General features: G+C 39.5%; 2 protein-coding genes across 3 annotated transcripts; one reads left to right on the top strand and one right to left on the bottom strand.

Moving 5' to 3' along the window:
- The first annotated feature begins 56 nt into the window (after positions 1-56).
- dgat1a (diacylglycerol O-acyltransferase 1a) lies at positions 57-14,040 on the top strand. The gene is made up of 17 exons (XM_070846168.1): positions 57-370; positions 2,525-2,612; positions 7,396-7,436; positions 8,466-8,551; positions 9,164-9,216; positions 9,781-9,886; positions 10,051-10,179; positions 10,635-10,709; positions 10,807-10,910; positions 11,033-11,071; positions 11,226-11,267; positions 11,909-11,953; positions 12,161-12,273; positions 12,451-12,516; positions 12,742-12,829; positions 13,212-13,274; positions 13,362-14,040. Exons 1-17 carry the CDS (start codon positions 87-89, stop codon positions 13,506-13,508), a joined length of 1,569 nt encoding a protein of 522 aa, XP_070702269.1. The 5' UTR covers positions 57-86; the 3' UTR covers positions 13,509-14,040.
- A 2,583-nt stretch (positions 14,041-16,623) lies between these two features.
- cfap20 (cilia and flagella associated protein 20) lies at positions 16,624-18,892 on the bottom strand. 2 transcript variants are annotated; one of them, XM_070846724.1, is made up of 6 exons: positions 18,598-18,892; positions 17,755-17,834; positions 17,534-17,645; positions 17,212-17,400; positions 16,991-17,104; positions 16,624-16,786 (listed from the first exon to the last, which is right to left on the bottom strand). In XM_070846724.1, exons 1-6 carry the CDS (start codon positions 18,679-18,681, stop codon positions 16,784-16,786), a joined length of 582 nt encoding a protein of 193 aa, XP_070702825.1. In that variant the 5' UTR covers positions 18,682-18,892; the 3' UTR covers positions 16,624-16,783. The 2 variants fall into 2 exon arrangements, with proteins under 2 accessions (XP_070702825.1, XP_070702824.1); XM_070846723.1 differs by having other exon boundaries at positions 16,624-16,789; positions 18,598-18,888.
- Between the last annotated feature and the right edge of the window lie 1,306 nt (positions 18,893-20,198).

Genomic DNA, 20,198 nt, shown 5'->3' on the forward strand with positions numbered 1-20,198 from the left:
GAGCTGAGCGGGTGGCGGCAGTATGACCAACAATGTCTGACAGGTAAACAAACAAACAAAAAAGCCGTGTGTTTGTACCCGCTGAAATGAGCGACAGAGCCGAGATGAGAGGGCCTGTAACCCGCCGGAGGAGGACGACCATCTCCGGCAGCGGAGCGGTCGGCATCAAACAAGCCAACGGGAGCAAGTGTCACGACGCCGCGGAGAGACCGCCACAGTATCCCGCTAAAGGCAAACCAGAGGAGGCGGCCAGGCAAGCGACTGATAACGGGAAGGCGGGCAGACAGACGGCGGTGTCGGCACAGCAGCAGCTTACAAACAGCCCGAGGAAACAGAGGAGTGCGGTGGAGGACATCAGCGACAAACTCAGGTGACGTTTACCTTTTGATTTTTATTTTTAAATCTTTAATTTTACGTTTTAACGTCACCAAAATGTACTAAAACAAGCTAGCAGCTGCAGTCATACTGACATCAAAGACTTTCTGCTGTACAGGCAGTATGTTGTTTATCCAGAGGTTGCTTATTTGTGTAAAATCTTGGTTTCCTTTTTGTTTTTTAAGCTAATTTTCTTCTTTTGTTTTACTGTGATCGCCTGTCATAGATATTGTTACATGAAATGAGGCTCAAAAGGACCAATACAAAGTCCTGTAGCACTCTACAGGTCCAACCATATACAGACACCAAACATGATATGACCTGTAGTTGTATACTTCAGTGGGATGTAACTTGGCCTGGAGGATTTGGAAATTCATATTTGAATGAAAGACATATCTGTGCTAGATGTTAGTGGTGAGTTATTATTATATATACACAGACTAAACTGGTGGTAAAGCAGCAGCCGCACATGGAAGCCCATACATGATATACTGGTAAAACCTGAAGAAGACATGCACATGCTTCACTTGGAAATAATAAAAAAAAGTAAAAGTGTCAAAGAAATATTAAACGTGTAAAATAGTAGAAGTAAAAAAAAAAAAAGATTAAATCAAGCATATACATATAAAGAAGGGCTTTCAGCAGGTTTTCTTTTACATGAAGCTTTGACTTTGTGAAGCAGAGAGAGGGATAGTTGTATGTTTTTGCACAAGGCGTGTGAGGTCTGAGACAGATCCATCGTCACGAGAGAGGACACAATAGCCTGACCCTTATACTCTAAACACAACCATTCACTTTATGGTTTCCCTCCCGCTTCTCTAGATACGTCTTCACCTTTGAAAACATGTTTTTTTTTTTAACAGGGGTAAAGCCATCTCTACTTTCACATCTTTTAGGTCCAAAGATCTAAAGATTGGTATCCTAAAGGGCTTGTGTCACTGCTGATTCAATACTGGAATACGCTGATTGCAGTACGCTTATCACCAGCCAGATCAGGAGTCTGGAGTATGTGTGTGATGTGTAGAGTCTTGTTCCTGTATTACAGCAACTGTTGCATGTGCTTTTGCAATGCTGTGCTCACTGACTACCACCCTGTCTGCACGTCTGTCCTGCTCGTCTGTCTGCAGGCTGATCTTGCCATGTGTGTGTCCTGACACTCACTGAGGACCCTCTCCACTGTTTCCTCTCCTTAAATACTCCTTAACTTCTCCCCAGTCAACCTTTCTCTCTTTAATACTTTAATAATATCGCCTTACTTTTCCATCCTGTTTCTCTTTGCTCCTCTGCTTCTTGCCCTTCCTTTTTTACTTAATTACTTAATACTCAATTTTTTAAAATTCTCCATCCTTCTTACTTTATGTCCTTTGCTCACTGCTGCTTGCTCTTTCAACTCCACCCTGTTGTCTCTCATTTACGCATGATTGTGTAAAGACTCTTGCCTGATAAATAGCCTCAGTTTTCTCAATGCTGCTTGGACAATGGGGTCAACACCTTTAACCTAAATTTTCACAACAGTTGTATGACCAAACATTAGACTACGAGATATGATTATTTTATTTAAAAGCCAGCTGGACTAGAAAATAATCTGCATCTCAGCTTGGGTCTTTTTAAATATTGTTAAGTGCTATACAGCTAAGAAAGTCTAGGAAAGTAAATGTGCGTGTAAACAAACCACATATTAATACAGTTAATAAATAAAAATGCTTAAATTTTTCACAGAAATCATGAATTTCTGCTGCATAGTGGTTCCCCAACACTGTCATGTCAAATTAGTAAAATGTGTAGCTTATTTTGTGGGTTGTTTTTTTGCCACGTTTCCCTGCACACCCCCACTCAAAATCATTTCTTCGCTAGCAGTGAGTCACTGTGAGCTGTCAGTTTGACTCATGCAGCCTCCTTCAAACTAAATACAAACATCATACAGTCATTGAAATGCAAAATCAATCCTCTTGATGACAGCGCCTCTAGTTGTGTTTAATTTCAAGACGACTAAATGTTGTCTTTCTTAACAGTGGTTTGAGAGCGTTAACAGGATTTAACCAGTGACTTCGTCCCTGAGCTTATGGAGATAAACAGGCAGGAAAGAATGTAAAGAGCTTGATATACCATAAAAATCATCGATCAAACTGTTGACTGTGTTTCCCTGCAGCTGTCACGTCCTCCAGGAGTCTCTCTTGAGCTCGGCGAGTGGCTACAGTAACTACAGAGGAATCCTCAATTGGTGTGTTGTCATGCTGGTGAGTAAAACTGAAAATGTACGGTGCTGTACAACTGTATACAAACTGTATTCCATCAGAAATGTAGACCCTGATATTGTTGGCTTGTGGAGCAAAAAAACAGCTCTAGATACTGAATAACATCACAACAGGAATGTAATCAATTAATACTTTTCTCTTTCATCTCTTGGTGTTGCCTCAAATTACTGTCTGTGGCCTTTTTGTACATCAGCTCATGTGTTGTTCCAAACAGTCAGAAAGTCTTAACAAGTCATTATTATTATTATCACTGTCTGTGTGAGTTGCCTGTGGGAAGTCTGATAAGTTGCTGTTTATGTTATCTCTAATCACACTTGTAGATTCGCTGCATATTTATGCACAGTTAGTCACTCATAGCCCAGTTTGCCATTTCCTATATTATATACTATGTACTGTAGTTTTGGACTTTTTGTGAGCTGTACTTGTATTCAGGGTGTTCTGGTATACCTGCAGTGAGAATCCGAAGCACTGAAGTATACATATAAAGAAGTGTTGCATTTTTACTGCGTTTTAATGATTCAACCCATAAAAGTAATTCTTTAATTCTTTCTTTTAATAGTCTCATGCTTCAATGAATTCTAACTTCACTCACATGTTTGATGGACGTTTTCTTACAGTGCCTTTTCAGCAGTCAGCATACTTTGCCAAATAAGTTGTTTCTCATTCCTAAATTCTGAAATAAAACATGAGACTAAAAGATTAGTTTTCTAGCGGGAACATTTTTATAAAAACTAATTAACAATTTGATTAAAAACCTTGTGAATACATAGTGAGCTCTACGAGGGATCACTTGAGAGCTGCATCAGAGGCCGAAACAGCTGAAAATGTTGCACTGCACACTTTATACACATGCAGCCACTGCTCTAGACAATGTTGCAGATGCAGTGGAGAATTTGCCAGTTTCAGGATGAACTATGGTTTGCAGTGATGAGTGCATGATGAGTGGGGTTTTCTAAGCCCTTGTAGCCTAGCCAAATACCTGCATGCGGGTTATGGTTAAATATTCAGTAAACATTTTAAAAAAGCAAATTACTGATTGTGTTAGATGCAGAATCTCACTGTGTCTGACCAGAGATATGCCCCCCAGGGCTGAGGGCTCTTCAGGACAAATGAACTCTGTGTGTGTGTGTGTGCGTGTGTGTGTGTGTGCGTGTGTGTGTGTGTGTGTGTGTGTGTGTGTGTGTGTGTGTGTGTGTGTGTGTGTGTGTGTGTGTGTGTGTGTGTGTGTGTGTGTGTGTGTGTGTGTGTGTGTGTGTGTGTGTCTGCTCTCACTCTGCAGTGCCTCTGAACATCCAGTCACTGTATTTTGATAGGCAAGGGGGATACAAATATCCAGTTATCCTAATGAAAGTGAAATGGACAGACTATTAATAGAGCTCTATGCATGTGAGCAAGTGTGTATGTGCATGTTTGTGTCTATGTGCACACACGTTTGTTTCAAAAAGTCGATACACTTAAACTGTACTTGCTTGGTTGCAATCAAGGATTATTATTTCTCTGCATTTGTGTACAGTATTTCAGTTTTTGTGTCATTGTGTGTTTTTGTGGGTTTTTCCAAATCGAGCCTAATTTTGCAGCACTGTGACAGGATTAATCCCATTTTTGAAAGTTTATATCGCCGTGACGACCACGTCCTCTACTTTGTGGTCACCAGGGACAGTTGACAGTTCTCGGTTCACACTGTTTTTAGGAAGCCTTCAGGATTAGGTTGTAAGAGTGTAAAGTGGAACCACAGAGTCTTGAGTGTGTGTGTGTGTCTGTGTGTGTGTCTGTGTGTACATTTAGAGGGTTAGTTGTGTAATTTGTCCTCGCTAACCAGGACCGTCGGCTAAATTCCTAAAATGTCAGCTGCAGGAGCACGTGTCTAGAGACGATTAGATGTGTTGTTATACTTACCTCCATTTTCACACTTTGAATGGTTAAGCCACGTGTTTACAAATATTACCAAGGTTTAGGTGGTTGGCAAAATAATAAAACAAATCCACTAGTTGGCTTCAGCTACATTTCATCTTCTAACTTAAGGTGCTTGTGAAGAAAGTGAGCATGTTTGCACAGCAAGCTGCGTGCTTCACTGATGTTTCCATGTGGTAACTGGGGAATCCATGAAGGGAGTTTGACGTAATTCAGGTGTTAATGAGAGCACTCTCGACTGTGGTCTTCCAAAATGGCCTCATGTTTCCTATGTATTGTAAGAGCCATTATCATCATGTCAGTACTGATTCCACTGCTACCACTGCTCAGGTTGTCCCTCATCTGCAGGCATTAACCTGTCCGTTTATAGCTCTCACTAACAAGACACGCACACACACGCACACACGCACACACACACACACACGCATGATGTTACGCAGATTTAGATTGGTGCTACTACATCAGTGCCAGTGAACCAACAAAAAGATTAGAGTTTCACGATGCTGTTTCTTCTTCAGTGGGCCTCGATGACAGAATGATGTGGACAGATATTTGAGATAAGACACAATGTTGATCCCTGACAAGTAATAATCATCCCAGGATGTGGTAAATGCTACAGCTAGCTCATATGTGTTCCCTCTGATCTGCAGCCAAACAGACCATCTGAATAACTTTATACTGACAATAAAGACAGTGTAGAGCAAAGCCAAACTTTACAGTGCCAGCTGCAAATTTCTTATCACACTCAATTTATTTCAGAGCTCACACCAAGACGGTTAAAGCAGATGGATAAGTGCCAGCAAAGTTTGTTTTGCTGGCACTTTCGACATATTTTTTTCTAGATTATGAATTCAAACTGCTTACTGGTCAAGTAAGTGCATAACAGCCTTTTAACAGAAGACGTGGGGCAATGCAAAATGTTTGATCATTCAGTCTTTGTTGGCACCAGTTCTCTAAGGTCAGTTTTGTATTTCACGGTCTCAATGTTCAGCCAACACCAGTGGCTCGCTGTATTTTTAAACCTACCATTCACCTGCATCCCTCCTATCCACAGCTGAGGACACTGAGGTACACTTTGATTAGAGTTCATCATTAAAACCTAATTTACAGTTGTCCCAGAAACATACTACAGACAATTCAGTTTTGTATTACTTTGATATTATTAGATTAATACAGACATTTCTTGTTTAAAGTGGAAAAATAATACATATTGACATCTTATCATTAGTGTTTTATTACTGAGGAAATTGTCAATTATTATAAAGATAAGAAAGTAGGTTCAACTCACAGTTTAAAAAAAGATATCAGTCTTTTTGGTGCTAGAAGATGTGACTCAACAATGCATAGAGTAGGAAGAGATTTACTGAAGGTCACAGTTACTGCCAAGTTTGTAATAATGTCTCACATAACCGAATGTACATCATAACAACAAATGTCTGCAGGCAAATATACCACAAGCTTATACAACAAATATGTCAATAAATACCAACTGAAAAGAATGAAGCTGTAAATGACAAAATAAGATAAGTTCAGATTTTAAGGACTGCTAGGATTATGGATGAGATAAGATAAGTTATTCCTTTATTAGTCCCACGACAGGGACATTTACAATGTTACAGAGCAGTGGGTAACAAAAATAAAATGTTCAGTACACTACAAGCAATAAATAATTACTAGTAAAGAAACAAAACTAATGGTCAGTGATTAAAACAGAAGGAGATATAAAAAAAGATGTACAGTTTAGACAAAAACATCCTGACTATAAGACAGATTGAAGAAAAAAATCCCTAACTACTATTAATAGTGTACCGAAATGGTTCCTCAACCAGGCAGCATGGACTCAGTCAGCGACCCCCCAATGAAGTGCCTTTGAGCAAGACACTGAATTCCTGCCAACTCCCAGGGCTTTTCACAGTGAGGGTTCAGTGTGAAAAGTTAGATTTTAGTTTTGCAAAATCAGATTTTGTAATGTTCTCTGTAAGTTATCTGCAGAGGCCACTGTCCCAGTAGTGGAGGTCTGCGTGATGGTCCTCTCTTGTCCATGTTCAAGGTTACTAAGGCAAAGGTTACTGGTCACAATGTGGCAGTGGCCTGCCAAGACCAGTGGGCTGAGGTCTAACATGCCACATTATTATCACTACAGCATGACCTTATCATGTGTCATACCTTCAGTGTCCACCTTATCTTAACTGTTTCACTAACTCGTGTACTAATCAAGCCATAAAAATTATCTAAAAAAATGTACGCATGCTATACATTTGCAGTGATGGCTCTCTGTTGAGTCGCTGGTTAGTTGTTGTTTTTTTTATCTCAGAGAGGCTCAGATAACTGATGGCTGAGATAAAGCTGGGCTCGGACCTTGAACTTAAATACATAATGCAGTGATAAACTTATTTTACTTGACACTTTTTAACAGAGTGAGCCGCAGCAGGGTGTGACAGTACTCAAGGTGTGATGATGGCAGCAGGAACATGTTGCTACACATACATCTCTCGCTCAAACAAATCATGTAGATATCGCCGTGTGGCTTTACTTTACTCCTGTTGCCCTGTGTGTAAGCTGCTCTGAATAAGAACAGCTCTCAGGACAGGTGTGCATACCTGTGTGCTTTGTCGGCAGTGACCTTTTAATCCTCTAAAGTGAGCGGAAGAAGCCCGTTCGCGCACAAAGAAGCGCATTGAAATCTGCAGACTAATCATGAGCAGAGCTGTGGGCAAAGAAAATGATAAGCCAGATTTATAGAAGTCGGCTGAAATATGTTTATCTGGTAAACAGAGGCCAGTTTCAGTGAATGGCCAAATGCAAAACAACTGTGCTCATTATCTCCCTTTGGATGTTTTGTTCGCTCTTTCAGGTGCTGAGTAATGCTCGCCTTTTCTTGGAGAACATTATAAAGTGAGTATGAACCCACACACACAAACTTACATTTATGTAATGTCTATACACAAGCAGGTGTAGTTAGTAGTTGGTAATGCAACTTGCCGTCTCCCCTCACCTTCCACCTCAGCACACTCCCAATCTGATTATATTACATTATATTTGTCAGTTTTGTTCAGACTCCGTACCAACAGGAGCTTGATGTCATGAAAAATTCAAAGTGCATCCAGCCAAACAAACAACTACAAGCGTGTTCAGTGCTACAGTGCAAGAACGTAGATTGTTTTGTGTCAGTTTTGTTAGTTTTTTTTTTTTTAAAGCATCGAGACACAATAAGTAGCAGCATTGTGGTTCCTGATGTCTGAAAAATTGTACATTAATATTGAATTGGTTAGAAAACAATATACATACAGTTTCCTTGGTAGCAGACTGTGGTTCTCCTTTTTTTTAATGATCCCATTGTTATAGATCACACTGTAGTTATGAGCAGAGAAAGGTCCAGTCGATATTCCTGCCATATTAAAGGTAAAAAAAAAAAATTAACAATGTGTAGATTCAGACCAAATCGATCCCTTTCAGTCATCATTAATGACCTGCTAGAAGTGTGTGGTGGGGTCTGTATCTGCACAGACTCCTCCCTCTGCCTGTATTTTCTTATTTTGCTGTTTGCGACGTTTCTGGACATCAACCTTTTGGCAGAGGGTGTGTAACCCCCAGTCAGTAACAGCATGCAGGACAGATCGTAAGCACGCATCCAAAAAAGAAGCGACGAAAATGGCGGATACAGGGCCGGAAAAAACACAACTATAGCGAGGTGAAACGCCAAGTGAACAAGGCTTGTTCCAAAATGAGAGTGAATCTGGGGTTGGCTTTCACCCACTGAAGGGCACCCCGAACCATAACCTCAGTTAGTTGAGCCGAGGAGGAGGGACGGACTTTAAATATTTAGTTTAAAAACCGCAAACAACAAATTTTCAGGTTCCTATCTTAAAACATTTTAAATGATGTCTGGTGGTAATTTAACTTCTCCTCTCCTCTCTTATAAAGGTATGGTATCTTGGTGGACCCTATCCAAGTAGTGTCTCTCTTCCTGAAGGACCCCTATAGCTGGCCAGCAGCTTGCCTCATCATTGGTATGGAGCTTTTATTTTAACGCCTCAGTGCTGCTGTCTAAACAGATAGTGAACGACATTTAGCCATTTGTCCCGCTGTGCCCTTAACACCGATGTTCAAGTGGAACTTAGCAAACAAGTGTTGTACCTGTGTTTCCCAACACAAAGTCTTACTGTTGGTTGTAATAAAACATGTGTTTTACAGCCTCTCCATGTCCCATATGGCTGATCTGATGCAGCATGGCACAGATTTAGGTGGCATATAGAAGCAGTGTTAGTGTCCGTTCCTGTGTTGCATATTCTAGCATAGCTGTTATTAATTAGTCACTCTTTATTTACCCAAAGAAGATAGACTCCTGACATTGTCTCCTCAATTCAGTTCATCAATTTAGTAAAACAAGTCAACACTAAGGTGAATGAACGTAGTTGCTCTCAGCAGGGACAGACAATCAATGTGAGTTTAGAGAAAATACTATCACTGTGCCTATAACTCCACTTACCAATTTTTCCATCTCTCTGTCTGTGTTTAATGGCGTTACAACTAGTAATAGAACAAAGTTGTCCCACTATAGTTCAGACCTCTGTTTTTTGCTGCAGCTGAAGAATCTGCTGTTTGTCTGTTCTGTGTTTCAGTGTCTAACGTGTTCATCTTAGCAGCCTTGTACACTGAGAGGCGTCTGGCTGTGGTGAGTACCTCCAATGATATGCACACATTTTCCTCAGCACAACAAATGTTCTTTTACATATTGTGACCCAAATGTTTGGACGCTGCAAGCTTGGAACACAGGTGTCTTACTTCAGAAGCTTTGCTGATACTTTGCTAAAACCTTTGACTATTTGTTTGTTCAGACCCCAAAGACCAAAGGGTGATTTTGTAGCACTGTTTGATGAACAGTTCAGAGAGTGTGGGTTTGTTTTTAATTTATCATTCAGGGATTTCCAGTCAAGGATGCTCGCCTGAAAGCAGGTGCTTTACACATCCGGGAGTCTACCCAGTAAATTCAACGTGGCGGCACCTCCCCTTTTATACCCGCTCTTAACTCTGATAAGAACACCACTCCTGGTTCAGATTAGATTACATATTACATTCATGAAATGTCATTTAGATTATATTTTATTTGTAAAAAGCTCGTTGGATGTGTTGTACAGTGAAAATGCTGTGTTTCTCTGGTTAAAGAAACAAATAATGAAAGCATACACATAGCCTTGTCACTGCAAAACACTTTGTGACTCTTCTGGTTTTCTTTCAGGGTACCATTTCAGAAACAACAGGACTGATTCTTCACGTTTTTAACCTGGTATCCATGCTGATCTTTCCTTCAGCAACTGTACTCTCTCTGACCTCGATGACCCCAGGTTCATACTAAACACATACATGTTTGCAGGCCATAGTCATGAGATGTAAACAAAGCATTTTGAATAAGAATTAATGCATGTGTGCATGTATTGATATTAGCACAAAAATGGTCTTTTGCCTCAGAAATTACACTCAGAAAATCGTGTGTGTGTGTGTGTGTCAGTGGGTGGTGTGTTCTCCCTGGGAATCTACACAGTGCTGTTTCTCAAGCTGTACTCCTACCAAGACACCAACAGGTGGTGTAGAGAAATCAGACAAGCGAAAGCCAAGAGACTAACGCGATCATATTCATGTAAGTATATAAACGACACACACACACAAACTGCTGAATAAATGTAATCTAGAAGTCATATATATTAGTGCACAATTATTTTATTTTTTTAATTTACTGTACTACTACTGCCATCTAGTGTAGACAAGACGGACAAAAGCTTTTGGCTGCACACTCTGTCTGGTATACACAGAGATCAGAGCTGTGTGTGCTGAACAGCTGTTATCACTTTATGCGTTTTTAAGCTATTTTAGTCCTAAATGTAACTCAATGACTTAATCTCATCTTTATAGAAGCTGAAATAAACAGACAAAAACGCAGAAAAATATTTCAATATTCAGAATGGAATTTGGTGGGTTTAGGGTTAAAACATACCGTACACTACTTTAAAGGCTTAACTTAGCTTAACTTTAAAGCTTGTGAGACTGAAAGTACCACTTAATTATTATTTCCATTTTTGTGTGTGTGTTTTTCAGGTCCGTCTGTGGCACAATCCAATGGCTCAGCAGTTCATACTCATGTCTCCTACCCAGGAAACCTCACCCACAGAGGTGCCCATGCATAGAGATAAATAGCACCGTTTTGAAATGAAATATCTAAATGATAAATAATCATAAATTAATATAATGTTTCTTTGTGTGTCTTTAGACATGTACTACTTTGTTTTTGCCCCAACTCTCTGCTACCAGCTCAACTTCCCACGGTCACCTCGGATACGCAAAAGGTTCCTGATGAGAAGACTTTTTGAAATGGTGAGAAGGAGCACGCACACACATTGTGCGAATGTTCCTGATGTAAACTAAGACGATGGAAAATGAAACAGGAACAGACATGCATGTCGACAAATTTCATTTTAACTTTCTGTTTCTTGTAGCTTTTCTTCATGCAGCTGTTGGTGGGATTGATACAGCAGGTACGTTGTACAGGAGTTACACACACACAATCAAGTAAGCACTCAGAATGTGCTCTGTACACACAGACACAAAGTCATTTGTCATGGAAATATTTGCCTATTTAAATCTGTTGTCACCACTCAAACAATGCAAATTTTCATCTGTTTCTTCCAGTGGATGGTTCCCACCATACAGAACTCAATGAAACCATTCCAGGTGAGCACACGCACACAGACACAAGCTCAAAAAGAGAAAACCCTTGCATTTAAGGTTCACCAGAAACCTAAAATCGAATTAATAATTCTAAGCCAATGATGTCTCAGTGAGCAGGAAGCAAGGGCAAAACATTGATAACAAGAAAAGTGCACTCAGCAGAGTGTAGCTCGCTCCCAGATAATCTCTGGTAAACCTAACCTAAATCTATAACCACTTGGAGCTTTACAAGATGTTTATTTAACTCATAACATAACATACATGCGGTATGTTAATCTGCAGATGGTCCAGTTCAAACGAGACCAAACCTTTCCATGGGTTTCACTTTTTGAGCCACGACAAAGACCAAAATTTGGCCAGCAACTGACTTGGTGAGGCTGCTTTTGCTGTGTGATGTCAAACTGAAGTTGCTGTTGATCACTCTGACCGCCTGGTTAAGAGGAAAGAGGAGTCAGAACTTGTAAATCAGGGAGCGGTCGTTCAGCATACTGGCTTAAATGTGCATAAGAAATATTACAGGCTAATCCGTGCAGAAGTTTTCAAGATAAGCTGCGGTTAAACCGACACACACACTGGATTGAACGCATGATCTCCTCCAGTCCTGGAGGTAACAAAAACACACCATTTGTTTGTCCCTCTCACAGGAAATGGACTTTTCTAGGATGGTGGAGCGCCTCCTAAAGTTAGCTGTGAGTACTGCAGTTACACTGGACACTCATTATGTTCCTTCATAACCTTATAATAAAAGAACAGCACTTTTATCACTAAATCTTGCATGTTGAACCCCGTGTTTCCAGTGGTGATACCAACCCAGTTCGCCCTTGATCCTCTCCTCTCCTCTCCTCTCCTCTCCTCTCCTCTCCTCTCCTCTCCTCTCCTCTCCTCTCCCCTCCCAGGTCCCTAACCATTTGATATGGTTAATATTCTTCTATTGGTTTTTCCACTCCTCTATGAATTTTGTGGCAGAGCTGCTGCAGTTTGGAGATAGGGAGTTTTACAAAGACTGGTGGTGAGTAGAAGGAACATTAACACATACACAATTAACATGTACATTTGCATACATGGAAATACAGACACCTAAAGATTTTGATCAAAGCTAATAAAAACGCATGTAACAGGCATCATTCAGAAAACCTGATGGCCTTGAAGTCAAATTCTGAAGTTGTGGTATTATTGTTGATTTCAGGAATTCAGAGACTGTCACATATTTCTGGGCCAACTGGAATATCCCAGTTCACAAGTGGTGCCTGAGGTGAGCACCACATTTTCTATCATGAGTTCTTTGTAGTATTTTTCCAACACTGACACCCTTTTTGATGTTTGACTTTTCTCATTGGAGTTTGCATGAAATCAAATCTGACGTACAGCAGAAATAAGCTGTGACTGCCATTTATTTGAGTTTATTTCAGTCCGATTCATGTGTTTGTGGAGTTTGTCAGGTGTCTGTATTTGTACTAAATCGTGTGTCTTGTTACAGACACTTCTATAAGCCCATGTTGAGGAAGGGAATCAATAAGTTTCTGGCTCAAACCGCCGTCTTCCTAGTGTCTGCTTTCTTCCATGAGGTAAATCAACAGCATTCAATCTTCCGAAGCACCACCAGTCTACTTTTTTACTTACTTTTACTTAATGTTACTTGTACATGAAATGTTTTTTTTTTCTTTTTTTTACTGACACAACAACAGTAATTCAGAAAATAATGTAAGTACTGTTAGAATAATAGGACCATGTTACATTATCATATGTAATGTTTTTATTTGAAACACTGGTGCTGACTTGCAGGTAGACCCCTGATTAAGTCAAATGGTCCTAAAAATAAAAAGCTGGAGCTAAAAGTAAAAAGATTGTATCGGAGTTATGAGTGTGTAGCCTTTTCCTCACTACATTTACACATTTTGAATATGTTCTGTGCCTGATTTATTGTATTTCTCTCTCTGTCTTCCTCAGTACCTGGTGAGTGTTCCTCTGAAGATGTTCAGACTGTGGGCCTTTATGGGAATGATGGCTCAGGTAAGACGCACTCATGAGGGGAAATTTCTCTCTCCATACACAGACGGCATACACAGACACTTCACCTCTGAACTTTACTCTGCTCAGGTTCCTCTGGCTTGGTTTGTGGGGCGTTTCCTGAATGGTAACTATGGCAACGCTGCTGTGTGGATCTCGCTCATCATTGGCCAGCCTGTCGCTGTGTTGATGTATGTCCATGACTACTATGTCATTCATTATGGGAGCACAACATAGAACTGGACACATAAACATGTAAGAGCCATGTTGTACACGCACATGCACACACACACACACACACACACACACACACACACACACACACACACACACCTGCAGGATACCTCAGTGAGTGAATGCAGAGCAATTAAGTCCTGCTAAGATGAAGTCAGTAAACTCAGCAGAAGCGGATTGTTTCTGATTTTTGCACTAAAGAGAAATGAACCACAGTACGTCAGGAAATTATTCTAATATCATGACAATTGTTTGGTTTAAAGAGGTATTCCACTTAAGTAGGACAAACATACCTTTGTAGTCAGCCTCCAGTATTAGAAAACCTCTTGATCTGCTCTTAATATGTGTGTCTAGCATAGGACGTTACAGCTTTAAACAAATGATCCTGGACCCAGATGAAACAGCTCTTGGATTGCTGTTGTTGGACTTGATCCGTCACTGTCAGATCTGTTAGAAGTGTGATTTTATCTGAAGCAGATTTTGCTCAAACAAAAGTAAATGTGGTGTGTTAAGGTGTCCATCATTGGTGGCTGATGATTCAAAGGTTAGGTGTACTTAGTTTAAGCTAGTCTCTTTGATTTTAAGAGTGCTCTCTTGAACTTTAAAAGCACTTCAATGCAATCCAAAGTGGAAACACTCCTCGAGTTTGGAGAATGCAGCTTCCTGTGCAACAAACGTGAACCACTGCCGGGCGAGCGCAAGCCAGGACAGGATCCTGCCTTCGCACAGCCAATATGAAAATGTTGTTTCTGTATCTGTGGTTGAGAAGTCACTTTTTTTGTTTTTCTTGTATCCGAAGGCAACACAGAAATTATGAAGCCAGAGAAACAGTTTGCTTCTACAAGCTAAGGCTTAGAAATCCCAATTGCCAATTAAGGATGTCACCAGGTCCTCAAGTTAGTCTCCTCAGTTAGTGTTTTACATGTGTTCTGTACATATATATTTATCCTATAACCCTCTATCTTGGTGCAATGAAGTTGAGAAGTAGTAGAAGAAATTTATAATAAAAGGATTTGTTAAAAATGGTGAAAGACTGAAGTGAAAGAGTGAGGAAGCTGTTGGAGAAACTGTGTACGGATGCTTTTGTAACCTTATTTGTGCAGTGGTGGATCTCCAGGCTGCCTCTCCTCTTCTGTTTCTCAACTACAAACTGCATCAATGCGAGCTCGTAGTGTAACGGTACAGGTGTGTTGTTTGCTTTGGCTTTGTTGTATTCTTTGTGTTGCATCTGACTTTTCAGATGGTTTATTTATACTTTGTATAATTTTCTGTGTTGGTCTGAATTACGTTGTGCCATCTTGAAATTATGATTTATACGTTGTATTTTATGTTAAATCAATAATTTAATGCAGTAGTCGATTTACTGATTTGAACCAATGAATGTTTTTGCACTTTAAAGAGATGCATGCTGTTGACTAAAGCAATAGATTTCTATGAATGTATTCTCTAAGTTCAGTCAGTCATGTAAGAAAATGGATGTTTTGTTTGTTGCTTGTCGACATTTAGTTTCAGCAGCTGCAGTCGTAATAATAAGAGTTTCAAACAGCCTTTTCACACCAGAGGTTTTTTCAGTGTTTAAATCAGTATCTAAGTCTTTTTCTGGGTTTGGCCTGATTTGAAAGTTATTAGAGCCTGACACTGTTGCCAATATTTAATATAGGAAGATTATTTTACTTTAGTAATTTATTTTTATGTTTTAATCTGCTTTTCAAATACATAATGACCGTTGACTGAACATGTTAAGTCAGAGCCTTTTCCTCGTGTTTCCTTATTGATCACATTTCAGGGAAACCACTGTTGTTAAATGATAACACCAGTCGTTAAATAAAAAAAAGACGACGCTTCCTTATTGATTCCTAATTGAAATTCATAAGTGCCTGCTGCAAAAATTTGTGTAAAAATGTATATATACACCAATAGTTTTACATAGAAAAGACGCAGAGGCCAAACACAAAGGAAAGAAATGTCTTTAACCTCATTCTATGTAGCCAATAGACTTTCAATGTGTTTATATTAATGGTATCTTTAAATATTTGGGAACAGAAGACTTACTGCCCTTACTTCAAATTCTTGAAACCCATTTAGGGGTATATTTTATGTTGATTTTCTTTTTTTTTTTAAGCAGTAATTTTTGTTTCCTTTTGGAGGAGAGCCTTATTCAAGAGTAATGCGTAAATCTTATCACTTTATTGATATTCCAGCACACAAATGGCAGCTGTAATATGTTAGTCCGACCCACTTTTATCAACAAATGTGATCCAGTATAAAGTCTGTGTGAATTTTATGAGCTCTTAAGTAGCAGATGTAGCCACTATGTCTTCAGTATCACATTGACAACTCCTGTATCCCGAACCCAAGAGCTGTTGTCTGACAAAATACAAAATGCACATAATGTCAGTGCAGCCTTTTTAGTTGGGTGCAAAGACTAAAACACACTAAAAACAGTCACTTAATCACTCAAGGTTGACAGTGTCAGAAAATGCTTCAGTGGTAAATACAATTCAAATAATCAAACCATGCAGATAACAGCAAATTATTCTTTTTCTCATTTGCATGACTCTCCTGTGATCATTTTACTCAGTTGAGTTGTTTACTTTGTTCAGTTTTGTTTGAGATTTCTGTGTGCACACTTCCTGTTTCCACAGTATTACTGCAATAAGTCTGCTATCATATGAGTTGAAGATGCAGCTTTAAGTTGAACCGTCTTTTAATTTAGTTTGTGGATGATTGTGTGATGCAACATGTAGTGAAATGAATGTATTACTGATCTGTTTATGCTGTATACAAAAATCCAAAGTGAAACCAAGATTATATGTTTTTGGAATGCAAATCATGTTCATGGCCTTTCACTTGAAATTATTTGTGTTTGATTAAAAAAATATTTATATTTGATGAATGGACATGTTGTTTTTTTTTTTAATATATATTTTCAAAAACAAGCACTGAGCCTTCATTCTAGTAGCTGTTAACAGTATCCTGAATTTCCTGCTAATCTGCCAGCATCTATAAGATGGCCGCTGTACAATGTGTGTGTTTCTAGACAAACTATTGTGTATATTAATTACACTGTCAACGTTAACTACAGCGAGCACTGAAGACTGAGGACAGATGAGTCCATAAAAAACTTTATTGTGCAGCGTGCAACACAATACCACTCAAAGCTCATCATTCCAAAATTACAATATTACAAAGATTTAACGTTCATCATATGTGGACACGGAAAATCTTACAGCTAAACTCCACATCAGGTCTCGGGGAACAGTGCAGGATGAGAACCTCTACTGCTGCAAGAGACAAACAGACGAGTGTTAGAAAAAAAAATCAAACTGTCCACTTTCTAATTTGACTCACAGTTGTCCTCAGAGAAAAAAATATCCCCATAAGTAACATTACTGTAACAAATGTGCACATAACAATGTGGTTATATGTAGTGTACAGCATGCAAGTAAATGCAGATTGTTCATGAGTGGAGGATTGCTTTTCACCTTGGCTTTCTGGTTTTGGACAGGCAGGTAAAGTTTAAACTCTGCTGGGAGCTCATCCTCAGAGTACAGTCTGTCTGAGAAATACACTCTCCTTATTCGACAGTTTGCATGGATCTGAGAGGAAAACAGCAAAGGTCAGACACTAGCAACAAAAAGAGAATACAGTCTTAGACATTAAAGTGGCATCTGGAAACAGCTGGTTTCTGTCTGTGTGCACTAACCTGTACGCGCAGCGTCTCGATGTAATTGGTTCCATAGGCTCTCCTGGTGAAGTCCGACAGGTTAAACTGAATCTGGTTCCAGCCGTCGTCCAGCCTCATCGGCATGGTGCAGATGAACGGCTTCACTCGTGTCGTGCTTTGATAGTTACTCGCTCGGAACCGCCGGCGGACATTTTTATCATCTAACACCTGAAAGCATGAGTGACCATGACTCCTGACACTGAGAGGGACAAACCCAAAATGTACTGCATGTAGTGTGTATATACACATGAGTAGACATTTGTTTGTTGGGGGTCTGTATCTGTCGGAGTGGCCATCCTACCTGGACTTCAAAGGTGAAATACTTCTTGAGGTTCTTGATGATCATAACAAGAAATGGAAGCTTGATGCCCAATGTCTTCTTGGGGTCTGCAGGACATGTTATATACGTGGTACTGCAGGAAGTAGAAGAAGTAAAAAAAAAAAAGATGGATGGATGAGGATGACTTGTGTCTGACTGAGTTGACCTGTGCTGAAGAATCAGTTAAACAGACACAAACTCACCTGACGTTCGTCCCTTCAACCTCCAACACCAGTGAGTGGATGTCATTGTCTGTTATTCTCTTGATGTGACCATTCCTCACCTATGAATAGACAAAAATATTATTTTTCCTGAGGCTTATATGAATTATATGGAGAAATCCAGCTGAGTCTCATCAGTAAAGGAACACTGTTACCTCAAATATCACTACTGATATCGGCCTCCAACATCTTGGTATCAATCAGGCTATCATTCAAATCATGGCGTGGGGGTCCATCACTATTTAAGGCCTGTCTTAAACAAATGATAATCTCCACTGTTGCCATTATCACCTGTTGGTTAGCAACAGCGTCTTTCGGCCCACCTCGTATCCTGCTATAAGCTAATTTCAAGTAAGAATCAGTGAGTGAGTGACTGGGGCTTTCTACAAAGAATATGTTGGTTACATTAGATTCAATTAAAGTCAGTCAGTAATATAACTGTCCATATTTCTTCAGCACTACGAGTCTCTTAAATTGCATCCAGATGAGTGCTTAAAATCACTTCTGGAAACTGTGTTTAGTTTCAAAATGTCAACAATGGAATAAAATCGCGAAATATGAAACTGAAAGACGGTGTAGTAACATTAACTAAATCAGGGAGTTCATCTTTAGTTTTGTTCTGTTGTGGAGCAGATTAGCTCCTCTCACTAAAGTTAGCGCCACAGCTAACTGTCTCAGCTAATACAAACCCAATTATCTGTTTGTCCAAAACAGTTTTGATATGAACTCGCGTTAAACCTGAGACATATGACGCCAGTTAGCATTAGCACGACTAGCTACGGAAGCTAGCGTTGGATTATAGCATTGAGTCTGACTCGCTCTTACCTTTTTATCCCATATCTGAAGAGGTTTGCTGCCGATGCTGTATAAAATAGACAGGAATCCGCTTTGGAATGTGTTTTTAAACATCTTCTTTGAGCTCAACTCTCCTTACTCCACAGTGGGTTTGCACATGAGTTTCAGTCTAATGAAACTGTTGCTAACAAGCGTTGCGTTTGTTTACAGGTTTGGTTTCCGTTCCCAACGCTACCAGTTCCGTGTGGTACAATATTACGCGTTCCGCTGCCAGAAATTAAAACCTCTCCGTTTAATAAAACATTGCATTTGTCTTGTTTTGGTGAGATTCTCACACGTTTCTCACGGAGACGCGTAGAAATAAAAGAGGACAGTGGTCACCTTTTCTCAGGTTTGGTGTTGCTAGGGAACAGAACGTTCGGTGTTTTCACGTCGGTTCTTAAATGTCGACGCAACTCGGTTGCCGTGGCAACGAAAAGCCTGACCCTCATTCAACATAGTTTTAGACTATATTTACATTTAGTCTATATTAGTTTGTTGTTAATTCATATAACATATTAGAAATATTCAACCAGGGCCTCGTGTTATGGACTTATTTATTCACAATAATATTAATAAGCCTTTTCACATTATCATTATCATGAGAAGCTAATAACTAATAATCAAGATGATGTGCATTTATTTTCCAAAACATTCCACAGGTGCACTGTTAATTTAATTTTTAAAGACATACTTAAATCCATATTGAATTATTGTCCAGCACGATCTGGCAGCTCTGTAAATGCACCCCTGGTCATTGTTGCTGAAATATGGTCATATTTCTGTAATACTTAAAGGGTTACTGCGGTGATATAGTGGTCTATTGCATTTCCATAAAGCACAGAGACACAGCTTTGAAAAAAATTGTGTAAACTGATTTAGCAGAGGCAGAAATATCTGAACTTTTATTTCACACAATGTACATTTGATAGTTTAATTCCATTAGGCCCTTTCTGGATGGCAAACACCCACAACTATCAAACTCAATGCTACCAGTTTGCTTGTTAAACGTACAAGACAAGATAATCAAAGGATGTTACTTTAGTGATTTCTTTAGACTCTGTAACTCCTCCGAACCCCAAAACACATCATACCACTGATTATACAGGCTGTGTTGGACTTCCTACACACAACTATATTTCATAGTTCTTTTCACCTACTAAATCCCACTAAAATGTCAAGTGCGACATCCTTCCTCTCTGTCTCCAGCACTTTAAACAAGTCGGACCAGGAAAGATCTGACAAAGGGCTCAAATATTTGAACAAGCCAAGAAACATTTGATCAAACATTAGCCAGACACTTTGCAAAATGACATCACCAGCAAAGCCACATTAATCAAAAGTCCCTTATTGGTTTTATACGAAGTGAAGATGAATTAATTCACTTGTATTCAGGCCAGTTACACACACACACCTGGACATGCACTAAGCACACACACACACACACACACACACTTGAGTTGTGGCCGTCTCTCTACCTGTTTATGTCACTGTGGTTTATGAGGTGCTGTTTCATTCCAAGTAGTAAATGTCTGTTAAAATAAATGTAAAAGATGTCTCTATTTTCCTCCTCTCCATCTCCCTCTCCTCTC

The sequence above is a fragment of the Pempheris klunzingeri genome, chromosome 16, assembly GCF_042242105.1.
Source record: "Pempheris klunzingeri isolate RE-2024b chromosome 16, fPemKlu1.hap1, whole genome shotgun sequence".
Classification (NCBI taxonomy): Eukaryota; Metazoa; Chordata; class Actinopteri; order Acropomatiformes; family Pempheridae; genus Pempheris; species Pempheris klunzingeri.

Excerpts from the sequence above, each read along its gene's own strand:
- cfap20 (XM_070846723.1), bottom strand. The coding sequence starts at position 18,681 with ATGTTTAAAAACACATTCCAAAGCGGATTCCTGTCTATTTTATACAGC. Across the intron at positions 17,646-17,754 it reads GTTGAAGGGACGAACGTCAG|TACCACGTATATAACATGTC; the intron begins GTGAGTTTGTGT and ends TACTTCCTGCAG. Across the intron at positions 17,401-17,533 it reads ATTTCACCTTTGAAGTCCAG|GTGTTAGATGATAAAAATGT; the intron begins GTAGGATGGCCA and ends TCATGCTTTCAG.
- dgat1a (XM_070846168.1), top strand. The coding sequence starts at position 87 with ATGAGCGACAGAGCCGAGATGAGAGGGCCTGTAACCCGCCGGAGGAGG. Across the intron at positions 7,437-8,465 it reads TTCTTGGAGAACATTATAAA|GTATGGTATCTTGGTGGACC; the intron begins GTGAGTATGAAC and ends TCTCTTATAAAG. Across the intron at positions 10,911-11,032 it reads TGAGAAGACTTTTTGAAATG|CTTTTCTTCATGCAGCTGTT; the intron begins GTGAGAAGGAGC and ends TGTTTCTTGTAG.